Source organism: Eucalyptus grandis, chromosome 5 (genome assembly GCF_016545825.1).
Source record: "Eucalyptus grandis isolate ANBG69807.140 chromosome 5, ASM1654582v1, whole genome shotgun sequence".
NCBI lineage: Eukaryota > Viridiplantae > Streptophyta > Magnoliopsida > Myrtales > Myrtaceae > Eucalyptus > Eucalyptus grandis.
Genome location: NC_052616.1, coordinates 7,087,628 through 7,106,353, shown reverse-complemented (window position 1 = coordinate 7,106,353; position 18,726 = coordinate 7,087,628). Strand labels below are relative to the sequence as shown.

Below are 18,726 nucleotides of genomic sequence, written 5' to 3'. Positions count from 1 at the left end.
AATGGATTTAAAATGATAAGATCTAAAATAATAACAATATTAAATGGGTTGATAATTTACTTAGACTTAATTTATTTTGATGACTATCTCTTGGTCTCTCTTGGTCTCATTGAATCTCGTGCTCACTTATTTCGTACTCTTATCTCAATTTGAGCGTGAATTTTATTAGATTTAGTTAAATATGTAAGTGTTTTAATAATATTGAACAGATTAAGTATGCGTTCGGTTGAGTATACGTTAACTTGATTTTGCACGAAAATGCATCAACTTGAGTCGGATAATTTTTAACTCAATTCGAATTTAATCATATTTACTCATTTGACAGGTGTATCGACCAGAGACATGGCCTACTCTAAGGAATATATTTCTGCTCCATCGTGCCGCTGTACGATTAGAAGGTCAAGAAGATGCAGCGCATCTCTGCAAAATTACGGCCCACCACAATGTGAACGGAGGACTCTAGCCTCTAGCCTCCTCTCTCTCTCTCTCTCTCTCTGAATTCAGCGAATTTAATCTTACGAATCAGTCCTTGAGATTCTCTAGCAGTAATTTTTAGATATTCCGAAAATGGGTTGTCGAGCCTTGCCCTCGGCAACACCGACCCAAATGAAGAAAAAAGGTATCATCATTACTAGAAGGTGGGGAGTTTGACCCGAGGGAGCGGCCCCCACGTTCCGGGTCAAAGAGACGCAACGTCGCCCCACGAGCTCCTCGCCTCGCAATCAGGTCCAGTCCCCCACCTCCATCGCCGATGCGAAAGGACTGCTGCCTGCTCTGTTCTGCTCTCTGGTGTGAAAACTCCTCGCGGCGTATCCGAGTCAAAATTCGCGGCCCACGACCATCATCAATGCTCGCTCCTGCTCTGGCCTTTCTAATGTCCTCTTCTCTCTCTTTGCCCCTGTCCACCACGCATGGATGCCCATGCCGATTTTGCCTTTTTTCTCTCCGCCGTACTTCGCTCGTACTTGGCGGATCCACACGCAAAGATTTCTCGGTCGTCTAAACGGTCGGATGTGCGGATTCCCCGTGAGGTCCATTCGAATTCAACCACTGACTATACGTACTACACGTCTCGCTCAAAATGATTATATAAATCGGCCAATTAACTCGGTTCCAAGACGCGTCTTCCAACCGCAACGGAAAGTGGGTGAGGTCAAGTATTCGAGTATTTCGGCTTTGGTTAATCTCCCTGAATCGCCAAGGCTACATTTAGAAGGTGATTTGGCCGTGTTTCATGATTTCTATCGGCACGATTATAAGAGGACACGCTAAATCGTTTACCTCTCTGAAATTCTGTGTATCATTCTTCATTCCATGGGAGAAGCAATGAACGACCACTTCTCTAGCCAAACATCGCTAGAAAGTTACTTAACACATTGTGCACATGCACAACGATGGAAATCTCAACTTAAGACTCCATTTGCTTAGCAAGAAAATGAATGCTACAAAAAATATTTTTCTAAAAATAATTACTCATATCGTTTAAAATAATTAGGTAATAAAAAATTCATTATTAATAATAACTTATATCTAAAGATATTTATCGACAATAAAAACATTTCTTGTTTATTTAATTTTGCAAGTGAGATAAACTATCTTTTATAAGAAAATGTTTTTAAATTATTTATTTTCATAAAGTAAACGGAACCTCCGAGAGAACTTTCTATTCCAAATAAAGCCCACTGTCTCGATAACCTATGTAAGGACATATATCGGGAGGAACGAGGCTGTCAACTACCAACCACATCAAAAAACTTCCTCGAATCAGTCTACTCAAAGTCTATAGCAACAAATACATTGCGATATCCCAGCCAAAGGAAAAAATAGAACAACAAATACCTTGTGATTTCTATAGCATTCATCAATCAAGTGCACTTCTCAATTCTCATAACACGGGGAACGTCTCATCTCATCTTTGGCGTAGTTTTGGATGAGAGTTCCCTTTCAGATCTTATGCACAGGGATTCTTTTACCCTACTTTCGGTTTTTCTTTTTATGAAAGTAAAGAAGATTTCGATCACTATATGCACAAAAACAAAACTTTGGTTCCAAATCGAATTACTACCTTAGCTACCTGGGTTCTTTCGGACAGAGGCAGCCGCACAACTGCGGACTAGGCTTCTCATCCTCTGCAGGATCACTTCGAATGAAGGTCGCTTACCCGGGTCACTGCTCATAATATCAAGTAATGCCAAAGTCATGATGAGCTTTAATTTAACTGTGCACTGAGGAAATAACGATAGATATGACGACAAAGAAGCTAGAGGATGTTTGTTACCTCTGCCAGCAGTCGTGGATTAAGGATGCTATGACGGGATCGATCCCTTCCGGCATGTCCAATCTTCTATCCATGAAGCCAACCACTCCAACAACCTTCAGTTTTGAGGAGAGCAACTTAAGCAAAAACTAGTAGGCAAAGTGTGAGAGAGAGAGAGAGTGGAGTACCTGAAGGGAATTTAAGTTGCTCCACGGAATGGATTCTGTCATCAGTTCCCATAGTATTACGCCGAAACTGTACACATCAGACCTGCGTGTCATAGGAGATACAATTTTATGCGTGAGTTCTCTTAAATCAGAAAAATATGGCTACATGTGTGGCTGCTAATTTCAATAATTAGAACATATAGGTATAATTTTTATCAAGAACTTTTTGCAGACTAACTTATTGAAACTCGCATTTTGATTATCCCATGTAGAGAAAAGAGAGGCGGGAGTAAATCAGACATCTCATCACGAATTATATAAGGTGACTCCAGAAATTACTTTTCATCTGATGGTTCATTACGAAGGACTTCAGGAGCCATCCACTGAGGCTGCATCAGAAAAATTGGAGTCAACAGACCCACAGACTATAGCTTGCAAGCAAAATGAGAGACAGATAGAGAAGTAATCAAGTAGCAAATGATTCTGTTTATGCTAAGAATTGCCACATGAAACAAATGACTCAACAAGAGAATATTATTACAGTTCCTCTTCCAGATTTTGCTGTTAACAGCGTGGCATTCTTCAACCTTGACAGACCAAAGTCTCCAACCTAACAACAGTTGTAAACAAATAACATCAAACAATTGGTAAATTCTTGGCTCGATAGATCTGCACGTTGTCATGTTAACAGACCCACAGACTATAGGTCCTCGTTGCACTATATTGGGCATATATTACCTTGACGGTCCAATTTTTATCAACAAGCAGGTTAGAAGATTTAAGGTCTCGATGCACTATTGGTGGATTCCTGTGATGCAAATAATTCATTCCTCTGGCCTGCAATGAGGAATTAATTCAAGTCAACTTATCCGCTAATGAAGAGCGTCTACAGTGTCATTATCATGTTCATGCTTGCATGCTTGTAAGTATGTGCATTGTGTGTCCGCTGCGCATGTGCGTGCACGAGAGAGAGAGAGAGACTCACAACATCAAGGGCCATTCTCAAACGGTGCCTTGTGTCTAAGACATGATTGTTTTTGTGTAGCGTCTTGAAGAGACTTCCCCTGATCAATCAAGACAGCAAGAAATTGATACATCTAAGTAATAACAAGAAAAGGAAAAGTACCACCCCAACTCACACGTACAGTTATACTCTCAATATCTGACAAACAGTAAGTATTACTCCTGGCATCATTGCAAGACCAGGCATCGGAAACTGCCATAATTTCCTTACCTTGGCATGAATTCTGTTACAATGGCTGGTCGTTCCTTAGAGTAGACTGCTCCCATGAACAGCAGAACATTTGGATGTCTCAGTCTCTTCATTATTTCGATCTGAATAACGGCAAGGGAGAGCCAAAAATGATCATTGAGAAGCATGTTCTGAATGTAGTTAAAAGTAACAACTTCAAGTGTACCTCTTTCTTGTAGTCCTGTAAAGTGGTTTCACCATATTCATTCCCAACATAGACCTTAATAGCAACATCCTGATGGACCAAATCAATTTGCCAAGATCAAGATATTGTTTGTCATTCTTATTATGACATATAAGCATCAATTAAGGTAATTACCGATCCCTTCCACAAGCCATGATAAACCGCTGCATATGAACCTGCAGCATAGGTCAGACAAGCATAATTAATTTGCAATTTGTCGAAATCTGTGTTAGGCTTCACATTCATATGTTTGGACTTCCCAATATCCTTTCTCATTTACCATCTTACTGATATTGTAGGCTACAATAAAGGATGCCCACTAAGACAAGCTTAAAAATATCCACTCTCATTGGACAGCATGATTAAGCCAGTCTTCCTCAAGCTGAAACTTTTTTATTTTCAATTGAAACATGTAACTCATAAATCTAGATGTATGAAGTCCAGTGTCAGTCAAAATAATAAAGAGAGACCAAACTGTACCTTGCCCAATCTCTTCACCCAGCTGTAGATCTTCCCAGCGAATCTCGCAATCAACCATATAACTCAACTCGCTATCACTTTTGCTTGATGAAGTGTCATGGCTGCCGACGCTTTCTCCATTGCTTATGTGGAACTGTTTGCCATCAGGCAGTTTTTGTGCTTCATCCTTTACCAAGAAGGCCTTCAAGTCTCCTGGCTCAGCAGTTTCCTCACTGGCTTGGTTGCGCACTTTCGGCAACAAATTTCCAGGTTTAGGCAATTGAGAGCACTCATTGCATTCCCTTGAGGATGCTAACTCAGAAGTCTCCCTGAAAGTGGGAGGATGTGCATCTCTGTGCAAATCAATGGATTCTCTTTTAGCTAAAGCAGGAGTTTTCCTGCCAGGACTTTTTCCCATAACATTGGGATGAAGAGTTCCCTGGCAGGTATTCGATGCCTTCAAATCTGTTGCAACATTAGGCTCACACATCACCCCATTTCTCACTGGACAATTACTTGCATGTTTGATCTGATCGTAACTTTCATCTTCATTTACCGGGTTCCGATTACCTTTAATGTGCAGCTTTTCCAATAGTTTTGCTGCCTGCAGTTGGTTCAATCATGAAAAAGTAACCAACACAAGACACAATAGTAAAATATACAAAAAAATTTCAATAGAATGGCAACATTATCACAGCACAGGTTCCATTTTATAAATGAATAATGCTCTATATATGCACAGTTGTGGATAGTCCTCTAGCTCACATTCTTATATTCAAAGTGGCAGAGTGTTTAGGACTGAACAAAATGCCAAAGAGGAATCCAAAAATCTCATTCTACTAGCTTATCTTGCTAAACCATATTTCACTGCCTGGAAAGTTTAAGTCAATATGTTAAATATTAAATAAGCATATTAACTATTCTGTAGAAGTTTAACTATTCAATGTTGAACTTCCCCTTGCAACAGAAGTGTGCGCCTTAGAAACTTCCCGGTGTGAAACTGCCATCTAGCAAGCTAAAGCTGGATCTAAAGTTAGATATTTCCACACACCAAAACAAATCTTGACAGCCTTCACCTCTAAGTCACCTCTGATCTCCTCCAACAAACCATCCTGTGATGGTGCACACAACCCAGCAACCGACTATTTGCAAGAATCTTCCTTTGGAAACTCATGCAGATAAACTATTGGCTTTGCAGTTCAAGATCTTGTAATGCGAAATTACAGGAAATGGCCCAAGGTTACAGCCATTGGCAGGACTTAGCTGGAAAAAATTTCAATTAAGCTAAATAAGTTTGGCCAAACTAAGTTGCTTATCTACTCTTTACCTTCAAATGTCAACTGCGGGACCTCCTACTCAGACCTCAGACATGCATCCCAAGAAAGAGTGTCCATGCAAACATCATCCCAATATTGACATCAGATGGTAGAAACTAATGAAAGGGCAAAATAGGCATTGCCCATCTATAAAGTTGACACTGTCAAAATTTTAATAAGGTAAAATAAACTCTTGGAAAGGCTGTTGAGACACACTGATAGACTTTCATAGATTTGGGCAAATAAGCATGCCAATTCACCTTTCAAGGAATCTCTTCATTCAACCATATCTTCTCAAGGTTAATACTGGGAATACAAGACAATGATTTTCAATCGCTTCTTTAGAGATATGAGAAATTCATCCTGTGGCTATTTATAGGATCAGAGGACAGAGACTTACTAATTTACCAGGTTTTTCTAATACAGCATCATCAGTTTCTATTGCATCATGCTGTCCACCGACACGTGGATTCTGTGTATTGTCCCCACATCTGCGAGGTAGAACTTTGGACGCCTGTGAACAAAATAATGAAGTCTCTGTCAACTATCTCCAAGCTTCAGCAATTTCCAAAATAGTAATGAAGGGGCAGATGATAAAAGGGGAAAAGTGGTGAAGAAAGTGAGAAATACGACATGGAATGTGTAAGCACCAGGTTTGAAACAGAGGAAGCAATTTGTGGTATAGGTGCAATCTGTGGCCGTGGCTGCCACTGAATCATTTTCAAGTTCAAACCCCATGATTTAGGCAAGCCATTAGCATGCTCCTCATTTGCTCTTGATTTGTCCAGGCTTAAACCATTAAAAAGGGCCACATCACTTGAAACAGTGATAACACCAACAAGCTCTCCACCCTCATATAACGGGCTTTTTGTCACCATAGCCATAAATATTTCACCAGACCTTTTCTTAAGAGGAAACCGACCTGACCATGACTGGCCAAACCTCAGCTTTTCCATGATATTCTGTAGAGAAGGACAATGTTCTTCAGCAACTAGAATTTCATCAACTCTTCGTCCAATGACTTCATAGTCTTTCCATCCATAGAGATTCTCAGCAGAGTGGTTCCTGGAATTTCAAAAGCACAAATAGACTTCAGATACAGATGCAGCTTCACCAAGATATTGCAAACATGAAATTTCTCTATCTCAGCCTCTAACGGAAGATTTCCCTGCTTTAAGAAGTGCAAAGCTAAGGGTAAAATGTGGCGGAAGGATCCAAGTTACACTTTCCTGGAAAAAAGGACTGAATGCTTTCCAAAATAGCCACATTGGTATATGACCAATGTTACTAGTTCCTGCTAGAATGTGTTTGAAAATATTCTTTCGGCATATTCACAAGAGCTTAAAATAGTACATATAGCTCAGTATATCATGTAGTGAAAGGGTTTACTTTTAAAAAGATTTTTGAACCTATTTGAAAGATATTCGATGCAAATACTGGCATCTAGGATTCTTTGCTTGACCTTTTGGTTACAAGATTCAGACACTATAAGTGACAACAGTAACTTGAAAGAAGGGACCTTTTAATTATTATTTCAATGGACATAGGTAAACGCATCATAATCTGAGCTTTCGTGTATGGATCTGGCATTCAAGTTCATTGAGAGAAGAGATTTTTCTTGGATAATCTCAAAATGGTTCACGTTCTTCTGGATATTACTAGTCTTTGATCAAACAAATTTCAAACCTCTAAATTTGTTGTTATATTAGCGCTATACTTTCTTATCTAACTTTTGGGAAATTTTGTCAAGAAATACAAAAAGTTAAAACATTGCTTAGAGTATGTTCAGCCCTTCAGCAATAAAACTTTGGCTCTACAATTATCTGCCCTTCCAAAACCAAGACAAATAAAAAATATAACTGTGCATTTTGTTTATAAGACCAGAAGTTCAGTGTGAACTTTTGTCAAACACCTTCACTATTTAGCTCCTATGACCATGCATCATGAATAGGAACACCATCTTGAAGTCATAAAAAAAAAAAAGAGAAAAGCCCATCAAGAAATGTTCCTAAATTAAATTCGACATCTTAAACACAGGATTCACTGTATCATGGTCAAACATCCAACACAATCTTCCATCAGCTGTGACGAACAGCATAAAAAGACAGAATTCTTTTTAGGGTCGGTTAAGCACCAACTGTCAAAACTTTTTAAGGGAAGTCAACAGCACCTTAGCTCAGCACTTCAGCATTGCACCGCAAAAGGTCGAACATCTCTATCCCTATGAACCGATACGAGTTTTAAGATTTCACCGCCAATAATTCCTTCAAATTATCGGTGTTACTTCAACAAACGCTGCACACATGTTCAACGAGATTTTTTAGTTTCTCGTGTTCTTCTTATTTCTGGAGCAAAATCTCTATATCCACAACAATTACAGGAGTTCCTTGGCACTTTCAAACCGGTTTAAAAATCATAGACGCTCTTCAACTTCCAATACAAACTCGAAGAGTGAACAGGCAATCAGAATCAAAATTCGCGCCCAAGTAACTGGACATCCATAGTTCTCCGCTATTCATACACGCAAAACAAGCACACGAACAATCGCAAGCGCAACTTCCAATGACTTCGCATGAACAAGCGCGTAGCATATCAGATGATATCCTCTGAAGAAGCTCTAGCTGCTCCATACACTCCCGACTTCAACGCCAAAACAATCTTCATCTTCCAATACGAGAATCAAGAGCCAATCGGCCACCGCAATCGCGAGCCGAGATTCTCACAGAAATTTCAAAACCGAAAAACGAGAACGCACCAGTACACGATCTTCCGCGAAGAAGCTCTGCAGACGTGAACGGCGTGTCCAATCGACTCCAGGATCCTCCGATACGGGCTTCCTCCGCGGAAGGCCCCCGGAAACCGCCCGAGCGGATCGGGCCCCGCGCCCGGCGGCAGCGGCGGCCGCGACGCCACGTCGTCGCCGGGGTTGGAGCTCCCCGGGCTCGGCGAGCTCGGCGAGCTGCTCCGTGAGCTCGGCCTGGCTGGCCTCGAGCCGCCGGCACCGATCGGCCACGGCCCGGTACCGGCCGGGCCCCGGCTCCGGCACGGCGTCCCCGGCCATCTCGCCGCGCATGGAGGGGTCAGATCAGAGGGAGGGGAGGGAGCAGGCAATGGCGTCCGCTTATAGTTTATTATTATTACAAAGGTGGTCACCAGGAAGTCACTACAAAGTACAGACTGGTAAAAAGGAAAAGAAAAAACGCGAATTAAAAAAAAAAATAAGAACTATATCTTTGTTTATTGAGGGCGAATGGGGGCGCGCCACGTGAGCGGTCCGCGCGGGGGAGCAATCGGGTGACGACATGCGTAGCGGTGGGAGGTGAGGGGGCCCAATCGGGGAAGAGAGATTTTTTTCTGTAGTGGTGGGGGCCGGCGCATGTCAGCGGGAGGGGAGTTCGCTATTGGTCGAAGGAGCGGCCACACGAGGTCCTCTGTGTTTGGGTTCGATGCTCCGAAGACCGCCCTTGACTTTTTGGGTTATTTACGTCATGGCCCGTGCCGCCCATTCGTTCGAAACGGATGAGGAATCGGGTGGGAAATAAAAAATCTGGGTTTTTGAATTTTTTTTTATCTAACTACTAATATTGTGAACATGAAACCATATCTATATTAATTAAGAGTGATCGTTTTAGGGTGGATTGGTTTAAGCCAGTTCCCATCCTAAAATTGAAAATTAAACCAAAAGAATCTATTCTTAATTTATAGAATTGGAAACCATCGTAACTAAAAACCAAACCAATATCATATCCCATCCTAGTAATCAAATTCATTCTTGACCAATTGATTAGAGTCCAATAATTGGTTGTATATACTTTCTTTTTTTCCTTTTTTGCTATGAGTTTGCAAGTATTGTTTTGTGTCTAAACTATTACACAAGTGATGTTTTTGTAAATCAAGCTTATGATAAGCTAAACATGATGATTTGTACGGATAAAACTATAATGGTCATCAAGAACCAAGTCTATGAGTTTGCTATAAAGTTTATGAATCATAACAATAGCTACAAGAGTATGCTACAAAGTTCACAAGTTTTACTTAAAATGCATCCAAAGTCTACATTACACATCATACTTGAGTGACTAAGTGAGAAAAGAATAAGTATTAGAGTTTTGGAAATTTGGAATAATAAGAAGTTAAAAAAAATAAAAAATCGATCAATGGATTTACACTTGGAACCAAGAAAAGGACCAAGGTTCACTTATTCTAAATTTTAAGAACTGAAAATCATCAAAAATTAGTTTGTTCGATCCAGTTCTTTTTACTCTTCACTATTGAATACACAAAAAGTCAATTGTTTTATTTTTCACTTGCAAAATAATAAATCAGTAGATCATCAAATTAGCAACTTCTATAATTAATATTCTTTTTGAAGACGCTTGATAAAATAATTTATGGGTGCAAAGATAGAAATCCCGGCGCATAAAAATTCGAGAGGAATTAAAATTGTGGCGCGCATTTCGACCAATGAGCGCAGCAACCGTTTGAAGCGTTGGCGGTCAAAAAGTCAAAATCATCATCATCATCATCCTCATCATCATCATAAAGCCAGAGAGAAACCGCACTCTCGCAAGAGCCTCCGACCTCCTTCGAATCCCTGAAATTCTAGCTCCATTCGCTCTCCTCTGCTTCTTCTTCTTCTTCCTCCATTGCAGTTCGAGCGCTCTCCGAATCGAAGGCTGCGCGGCTCGCGAAGAAGGGACGGTTTCGCGCGGTTTCCGTAAGAATCCTTTCCGCTTTCAGTGTTTATCGCGCTCGCCGTCGCGCGTCGTCGCTTTTGTTTCCGACGCAGAAACGGCGGCGGGCGGCGAGCGTCAGCTTGTGCAGGAGCGAGCTAGGCGGTAGTAGTTTGATCGGAGCGTGCTCGTCGAGTGATGACTGTGGACTGCCTGAAGTGGCAATTGACTGATGGCGTTTTGTGTTTCCGACGTTGAAGCAACAGCTGCTCGAGGTGAACTGTGTGAATGGCTCGGTTGTTTCGATGCTGTGAATCGATTGCGATTCTCGGCGATCCGGCGTGTCCTGCTCGGAAGTTTCCTATGCGAAGGAGATATGTGCCTGAGACGACATTGATTTTTAAGCAATTTCAGATTTCGTCCGTGGCGCCAGTAGAGAAGTTGAATGTTTTCTTCATAAGCAGCAAAGAGATTACCAGAGTCGCGGTCTCAGTGGTGTTTCCGATGGGTTTTACACCAGAACGTGATTCTTCTGAACTTTTTCTTCCCAGAAATAAGGTTCTAAGCCGAACTGTAAAGACGATCGGAAAATTGTCGGTGAAATTGAAAATGCTTGTCGTCTTACTCTCGCAAAACAGTCGCTGGTGCTACGGGGAAATTGATTGTTGCAGAATTGATAAGAAAAGATGCAGTCATAGTACCCACGACCATAAATGTGGGCGGGATCCACATTGCATTAGCGAGGGAGGACATATATCACGGAGCGCTGTAATTGTCTTCTATCTCTCTTGTTTGAGTCTCCAGGTGATGTGTCTCCTCTTAATTTGACTAGATGTTCTGTTTCGTTGTTTCTTTTCTCTTCTCTCAGGCAGGGCGAGTACGTAGAAGAAAGGCTGAGGAGCTGCAAACTCTCTATTTAGAGATGGATATAAGTTGTCTCAACCAAAAAGATTGACAGAGGTACTCTGTTTTGCAAGAAAGATTTTCTATTAACAAATTTTCTCGGTGATTGAAGTTACATGTTCAGCCTATTCTCTTGAGCAAGATGAAATTAAAAAAATGTAGTGTCTGAATTATCAATTGATCTCTGTTGAAAAGACTCTGATAGCTCCTTGCTTCTGTGTAATTTGCCATCTTCTTGTCAGGCTTTCCTATTCAGCGGCTCTTCAAGCAATCTGATTGGAGGATGCCAGTAGGATTCCCTCAGTTTACGCACGCTTGATGCTCGAATGACAATGACATGCATTTGAAGTGTTGATTTTGGCTATTCTGGAGTTTTATGCGTCTTCCAGATTCAGTCCATCTTTCTTCATGAGCTGAATGTGAAAGCCATCTGGAAATTGGAGGCCAGGGGTTCGGACAATGTTGCCTCCCTTGATTATTTGCCACCTGAAAGTTTGAAGAAAAGGTCAGCTCTCTCTCTCTCTCTCTCTCTCTCTCTCTCTCTCTAGTCTGTACATGAAAGCTTGTTTGCCATGCAAATTCGGGAACACTCATCCACAATAAACTTTCATAAACTGTTTACCTGTACTTGGTAACCAAGCAATGAAGAAAGACAGCCATCTGGACTTTTGTGAAGTCTGTTCCAACACAAAATCTCATACCACCGCCAAAAGCCATGAAATGTTTAGATGCACCATTCACTTCAATTCCCTGTGTTTGACCACCAATTTCGATTAGCACATTAAATGGCTTAGTAAGTTATTCACACAAATTCTTTTGCACTGAATTGCTCGCTGGTGCACCAAAAGTGGAAATCCACAGATGCAGGACCCACCTCCCATCTTTCTGGATCGAATGAAAGAGGATCTTCGTATTTCATGGGGTTCAGGTGTACAGCCGGTGGACATGCCACAACCGCCCATCCTGCTGGTATGGTGTATCCTGCATTTACATTGGGCTTTTTGCTTCGTCAAGGTGGGCATGAATTTATTATCTTAGTTACAATAGAACGCCTAGGGATTCCGTTGTACATACCTTTGAACTGGATGTCTCTTAGTGCTCTTCGGAAGATCCCTGGAACTATATTTGCTAGTCTTACAGTCTCATTTATGAACTGAAGGATGAATTTTATTAGAGCCATACAGATGCACGTATAATCTCTACCTGATATTTTGAATGGTTATAACCCACCTGAAATGTATATGTCATTAATTTGTACTCCTTCCATGAAATTCCAGGAGTAGCATCATCCCTTTTCCTGAGAATGGCCTCATGCTCTTCCTGCCATAAGCATAAGGATTCAGGGAAAGTTTGCCAGCACTTAAGACCTATTGGTAAAATTATACAGTGGAACCAAAAAGGTAGAATTTTACAGACCGTGAGTTGTTTCAGCACCCTAGGATGATCTGAAAGAAACTTGATGGCTAGTGTAAGAGCCAAGGATGTGGTCTCAAAGCTGGCAAAAAGTAGCACAAACATTAAATCCAGAGCGATTGCCTCCGTGAGTAATGTTCCCTCTTTCTGAAGTTCTTCCAGGACATAATCAAAAAAATCACTTCGGTGCTTCTTGGGCGTTGCTTGTCTTTCTTGCATTAGGTTCTTCAGCATTCTCATTGCCTTTTCCCTGCCCTGATTCAGGATCACAAAGGGACAAGGTTGATACCATAATATGGTTCTTCAGCATGTCAAAATCAGTCATTTCCATTTCTTTTTCCCCCTGAATTGGGAAATGGAACCAAAGAGGAGGAAAATTACATTATTTAATGTTGTCGAATTAATTCAGTTTACCTGTAGACATTTGTGATAGGCTGTTCCAGGCATATTTAGAGGAAAGGAAATCAATCCCTTTATAAAGGCATCAAAATTCGCTCTCAGATTCTCTGGCGAGCTATCCGAGTCATGACTTATCAGCTTCTTTGCTGTCAAATGAAATATCATCTGCAGAGACCATAAGTTCATGCATATGCTCGAATTAGGATCTCTTTTGGAGGAATATCTGAGTCAGAGAGCAGAGTTTAGGCTGCATTACACTTGCAGTTGCATCTTTTACTTCAACCTTGTCCTGATTCGACCACTGCTTTAACCTTTGAATTGCAACTTCCTCAATTTCAGGGAGCATCTTCTTGAGGCTTTCTGGGCCAAAGAGATAGAGCACCATGTTCTTGAGGTACCTGTACATAATACCATGCAAAGAACCCACGTTCTGCCGCCCAAAGATCTCTGTGAAGGTGTCTGGATACCAGCTCTCGACCAAGTGCCCTTCTTGTTGGAAGATGAGATGACTGAAATCAGGGTCTGTTGATACTACAACTGGACGACCAACCAAACTGGTACGAAATATTGGCCCATACCTGAAAAATTTTCTGGAACATTAGCAATTTATTAGAAAAGGCAAGAGTAGCGGTGTCCTAACTTTAGATTTTAGTCACCTCTCCATTCTCTCTTTGATGAATGGAGCGATGTCATGAGTTGTGTTTGGAGTGAAGAACTGAAGGGTCTCGCCTAGAAGTGGCCACCCCATTGAACCTGGCGGGAGCTTTCCATCACATCTGGGATTTCTCCATCTGTAGACCCAGTGTGTGATGCTTATAATGATTAGAGCTCCAATGCACAATGCCCACATTCTCAGTTCTGCTAATATCTTCAATGTGAGAAGTTCTCTATTAGCAGATGCTGGTTTCAGTGAAAATCATATGGAGGCAGCGTTCAGGCTTAAGAAAATGTCAGAACAGGAGGAGAAAGTTTGAGAAGGAAGAGATGAGTTGAAGGCATAGTTCTTGACCTTATCTCGGAAACCCATTAGAGGAATCTTATATAGGGTTATGGTGATTCACATCTGCCTGGGAAATGACTATTGACTTGGCGCCCTTTGTTTTAGGGAAGCTGTTTGCTTCAAAAAGAAATCTATACAAGTAGTTGGAGATAAAATAAAATAATCAGGAATCATTCTGCCCGAGAGACCACTGATTATCCTTCGTCAACGGCCTATGTGAACTTGTGCAACAGACTTGCATTACATGATAAAGAAACCTATTCGATGCTCTCTCTCTCTCTCTCTCTCTCTCTCTCCCTATAAATATAAATATATATAATATTGTATCTCCGAATGCCTATTTGTGGAGGCAGTTATCTAGATTAGATGTCCACTAAATTTGGAAAAGAAATATGAGGTTGGAAGGATCTGTCTAATGGAAAATATGTATCAGAAAGCAATGCCAATCTTCAGTGCATCATTTAATGGAACACATAAATAGAATAAGGTCTCACCAACTCATTGAGATCTTAAAAGCAACTGTTCTGTATGCAACAGTATCTAAGTGACACTGATGCCTCATCATATGCTCTTCTTGTTTGCCTCTTCCCCCCTTAAACATTTCGTTTATTGTCCAAGTTACAGATATATCACAGATATGTTCCTAGATATTCTCTAGCTGGAATCTTGTTCTTATATTCGTATCTATTGCTCGAAATCTCTGCACCTGCGTCATCAGAGATTGCAAAATGGATACGGAAGAAATAAGGGGAGAGAGAGAGAGGGAAAAAGTGTTCTCTCATATTTCTTTGACCTATGTCTCTGAAGAAACAGTGGCTAACTAATTAGGCTAATGAATGAGGTTTTACTCATTTCGAAGCATAGAGCAGTGTCCCTCCGTCACATTGAGCCACGGACTTTACCTCATGCAGTGAGTAGATAGGCAGGTCACTGTTTTTGTAACCCTCCATTATTTGCATCTTTGAGGTTTTATCATAATTGTTTGTGGGTTATCTCTGATTCACTGGAGAAAAAGTCTTCTGTGTGGACATTGTACGATATAGAATAAACTGTTCAAATGTATCACGCAACTGATAAAATTTTTTGTCAAAAACTTCTCGACCAACTGTGGATTCAAGCGTCTTTATAGTATTCCTATCGACTTGGTAACACCCTTCGCATAACGGATTTTATTTACATCTTCACGATTTGCTGTCAACAACTTTAGGCATCTTACTGATGCTGACCTTTGGATATGCAGGCCACAGACTGTCTTTATCATTTATGTTCTGAGAACACTATATACATATATGTCACACCCCACGCGTTTATAGCATAAAAGTGCTTTTGTTGTCTTGTTTCTTAGTTTATGAAGAAGTTAAGAAATGGAATATTTCCGTGACAGAATCTGATGACGAAGACAGCTGAACTCCCTTGTGAAAAGGTAGTGGGTTCACAACTATGACAGCTGACAGCTTGAGTAAGCTCTTTTCTTTTTTGGGCCAGAAAGGAATTAAAATCCTTCTTTTCCCCTCAAATTATAAAAGGGTATCCTCCGAAGTCCTAATGGTTGTCCTATCATGTATGGAAGCTTATTTGAAGTAGAGCCATCGGGACCCACATGCCCGATTTGTCCTTCACACAAAATCTCTTAAGTGGCAACCCTCACGCAGTGGATCCTCGTAAGTAAGATCTCCCTCATGTTTAGTTCAATCAAAATACTATTATGGTCCATGGCCTGCTTGCTCATTTCTTATTTCCTAAAAGCTCCTTAAAGAATTGCATCTACTATGTATTTCATGTGCTCTAAAATTTTATACTCAAGTTGCAAGAGCATGGTTCTTGTGGGTTTTATAGCGATTTCATGTGGGTGCCCCATGTAAAACTTCGCTAAAACCTGCACTAGTAATTTCCGTTGAAGTTGTTCAATGTACCAAATTTAAATCTTCAATGACTTGGCATTTCTGTTTGTCGTGTGAAGATAACGTAAATTGCATTTGATCTGATTGCTATGGGAATGTTTCGCATAAGGATGAAGTTATCGGTATTGTCTGCAGAGAGGAGTTGCTCTGATGGCTTTTTCTGTGGTTTCGTGACAAATGCCTTCCATAGATGGTAATTTCTCTCTTTTAGCTATCATTCTTCTAATGCGAATAAGCGTGAAGAATCCTGATGACTTTGTTTACATGTTAGTGTGGGAACACATATAGACGTCGTTGATAATTGCTTGCGATTCTTTTAATAAAGAGTAAAGATAAATTAAAATACACCATTGAGTAACCCCCGCTTATATTAACCAGAAGTATTGTGATGATCAAGCACAAAAAATGTTCTGAATAAAACGAGTCCACATCTCAAGTTGCCTTTTCATTGTCCATCGTTCATCCATCAATAATTGTCTCAAATTGCATATTTATATTGTACAAGCTTCCATTATTGAAAGTGAAGATGCTTTGAACTGTGTAGTAAGCAGAGGGAACCAGGAAACCACGTTACTTCAGATTGTAAACATGTAACATGTAGTGGTCAAGCAAGTGTGGCCACTTGCATTAAACTCCCATTTGACCGGAGCAGAGAAAGACCGAACATCCAGGAAAGCAAAACCTCTTTTGACCATATTCATGATATTTGATTGAACCGGACGCAAATTTTTAGGGTTTGACACTATGTATAGCTTAGTAATCTTGGGTTGTCAGAGGCTTTACCACATGCTTTCTTGTCGGTAAAACGTCTCTGTATTCCTTGCTCGGGAGGCTTCAGGCAATATCATAACCACTTCAAGGACATTATATGCAGTAGATTGTCGGTTGCTGTGTTCATATGAGGTAAGGCTCTGTAGCTTCTTGAAATTTGGAATGGGAATATTATATGATGGAGAATCATCAGGAACAAGGGTTTCCACACAAGAAAATAAGGGTGTGCATGGATTCCGGAACACTTCTGTACGGATTTTGTTCCCGAACAAAAAGAACAGAAACGTTTGGTTGCGTTTCTGTTCTTTTTTGTTTTTTTGTTTCGGAACGAAATAAGAACAAAAAAAAAAGAAACAACAATTTGTTATTTCTTGCTCAAAAACAAAACGAATGAAACTTTCTTCTCTCTCTTCTTCTTCTTTTCTTCTTTTCTTCTTTTTTTCTTCTTTTTTTCTTTCGCCGATCGCTCGGCCTCGCCATGGTCGGCGACGCCATCGAGGCTCGGCCTCGCCGGATCCGGCGAGGCCAAGCTCGCCCGGCCAAGGCGAGGCCTCGGCCTCGTCGGCCGGTCGCCGGAGGCCGTGACCGGCCGAAAAAAAAAAAATAAAAAGAAAGGAAAAAATGAAAAATAAAATAAAAATGTTTAAAAAATTAAAAGAATAAAATTTACCAAACGTGTTTCTGTTCATTTTTTATTCCCGGATCAAACGTTACCAAACGCGTTCTTTTGTTCAAAAATTGCTCCCCTAACATAAACACTTTTTTTTTTTTCGTTCCAGGAACAAAAAAATAGAAACGTTACCATTCGCATCCTAAAATTCCTACGTCTTTAAGTTTTGAATTTGAATGTCAAAATTTCATTTACTTATTTTATTTATAATCCGGGCTGGCAGAAAAACTTGCATGGGCCAGTTTCCAATTTTTTCTAGAAATATGAGCACTTTTAATGTACTTTGCTCTTGTAAATGCACACTACAAATTACTAACTTTAGAATGAAGACAAAGCGGAGGGTCGTGTGATTCATGTGCTTCTCTCATTCCTAGAAATGATTTGTTCTTGGATATTTATCATTTAATTGATTTTTGCAAATTTGAGGCATTCCTTTTTATTTACTGGGGTTCATTGAACCCGTCAAGAATTATCCCATGAAGCTAAAGAACTATCAGAATGATATCTTATTATTGTTACCAATTTTGAAGGTCCTCCTTTTAACTCTTAATGCAAGAGCATCAATGTGACAGTCAATTAATCATAACTGGGAAAATGAAATATCGTGTCAACACCACTACATCATGACAAAATGCTAGAGAAAGAAAAAAGAATCACATGCTCTTTTTTCATCGTCAAATCTCAATCATCTATAAAAGGCCATATCACATGCATCAAAAGGGGATGTTTCAAATGACGAAAAAGTAGGAGTGGGAAAAAAAAAAAAAAGACATTAGCGGGGAAAAGAAGTTAATAAGAGACTAAAAAAACTCATCTTTCTAAAGACAACGGAGAGCAATGTGGCACACAATGGTATGCTTCCAATTAAGTATGACAGTTATATCATATATTTCAAATTACGGAAGAAATTATTTTTAAGTAATTGTACGGAGCAATAAAGAAAGAAGTGCTTGTTTTTTGTCGGTAAAGAAAGAAGTGCTTGTTCGAAAGGAATCTTTTATGGCTTTTATGGATTAAAAGATACGGTTCCGGCACCGGCATAGAAAGCTAGTTACTATTTGTTCAATTATAAAGAGTAAACAAAATTAAAATACTCACGTTCCTGCCATCTAAGGGAAAACGAGAATCATGCCTCATCTTTTTATCTTTATTTGACTACTCTGCAATAATATGTTTAATAATGAAAATAGAAAATTCCAAATAATGACCTGAAATGAATCTATTTTCTTAAATAAAGATCTAAAGTGAATTTTATGTCATATAAGAACCCGAAGTGGATCAATTGTTGCAAATAAAAACTCGAAGTGAATTTTGTGTTAAATAAGGATCCGAAGTTATCAAATTAATTTCTATTGAGGATC

General features: G+C 40.1%; 2 protein-coding genes and 1 long non-coding RNA gene across 5 annotated transcripts; 1 reads left to right on the top strand and 2 right to left on the bottom strand.

Moving 5' to 3' along the window:
- Positions 1-1,755: 1,755 nt before the first annotated feature.
- On the bottom strand, positions 1,756-8,698 carry LOC104445999 (serine/threonine-protein kinase STY8). Its single transcript, XM_010059916.3, is given in 15 exon segments — positions 1,756-2,169; positions 2,279-2,373; positions 2,446-2,527; positions 2,764-2,813; positions 2,966-3,034; positions 3,163-3,261; positions 3,410-3,488; positions 3,659-3,759; positions 3,843-3,911; positions 3,996-4,036; positions 4,341-4,923; positions 6,036-6,149; positions 6,286-6,700; positions 8,391-8,561; positions 8,563-8,698. Coding segments are annotated over 15 exon segments (2,205 nt in total). The 5' UTR covers positions 8,697-8,698; the 3' UTR covers positions 1,756-2,066.
- Positions 8,699-10,187: 1,489 nt separating this feature from the next.
- Positions 10,188-16,944, top strand: LOC104443774. 3 transcript variants are annotated; one of them, XR_005551545.1, is made up of 8 exons: positions 10,188-11,076; positions 11,177-11,268; positions 11,454-11,716; positions 12,060-12,180; positions 13,363-13,580; positions 15,408-15,482; positions 15,594-15,684; positions 16,060-16,944. It is a non-coding gene; the product is annotated as an uncharacterized LOC104443774 (long non-coding RNA). The 3 variants fall into 3 exon arrangements; XR_005551543.1 differs by having other exon boundaries at positions 12,060-12,225; XR_005551544.1 differs by having other exon boundaries at positions 12,060-12,225; positions 15,594-15,688.
- Positions 11,555-14,014, bottom strand: LOC104443773 (cytochrome P450 87A3). Its single transcript, XM_010057300.3, has 9 exons — positions 13,680-14,014; positions 13,280-13,601; positions 13,039-13,188; positions 12,628-12,879; positions 12,442-12,531; positions 12,286-12,364; positions 12,086-12,192; positions 11,834-11,961; positions 11,555-11,697 (listed from the first exon to the last, which is right to left on the bottom strand). The coding sequence occupies exons 1-9, from the start codon at positions 13,871-13,873 to the stop codon at positions 11,586-11,588; spliced, it is 1,434 nt and encodes a 477-aa protein (XP_010055602.2). The 5' UTR covers positions 13,874-14,014; the 3' UTR covers positions 11,555-11,585.
- Positions 16,945-18,726: the final 1,782 nt, after the last annotated feature.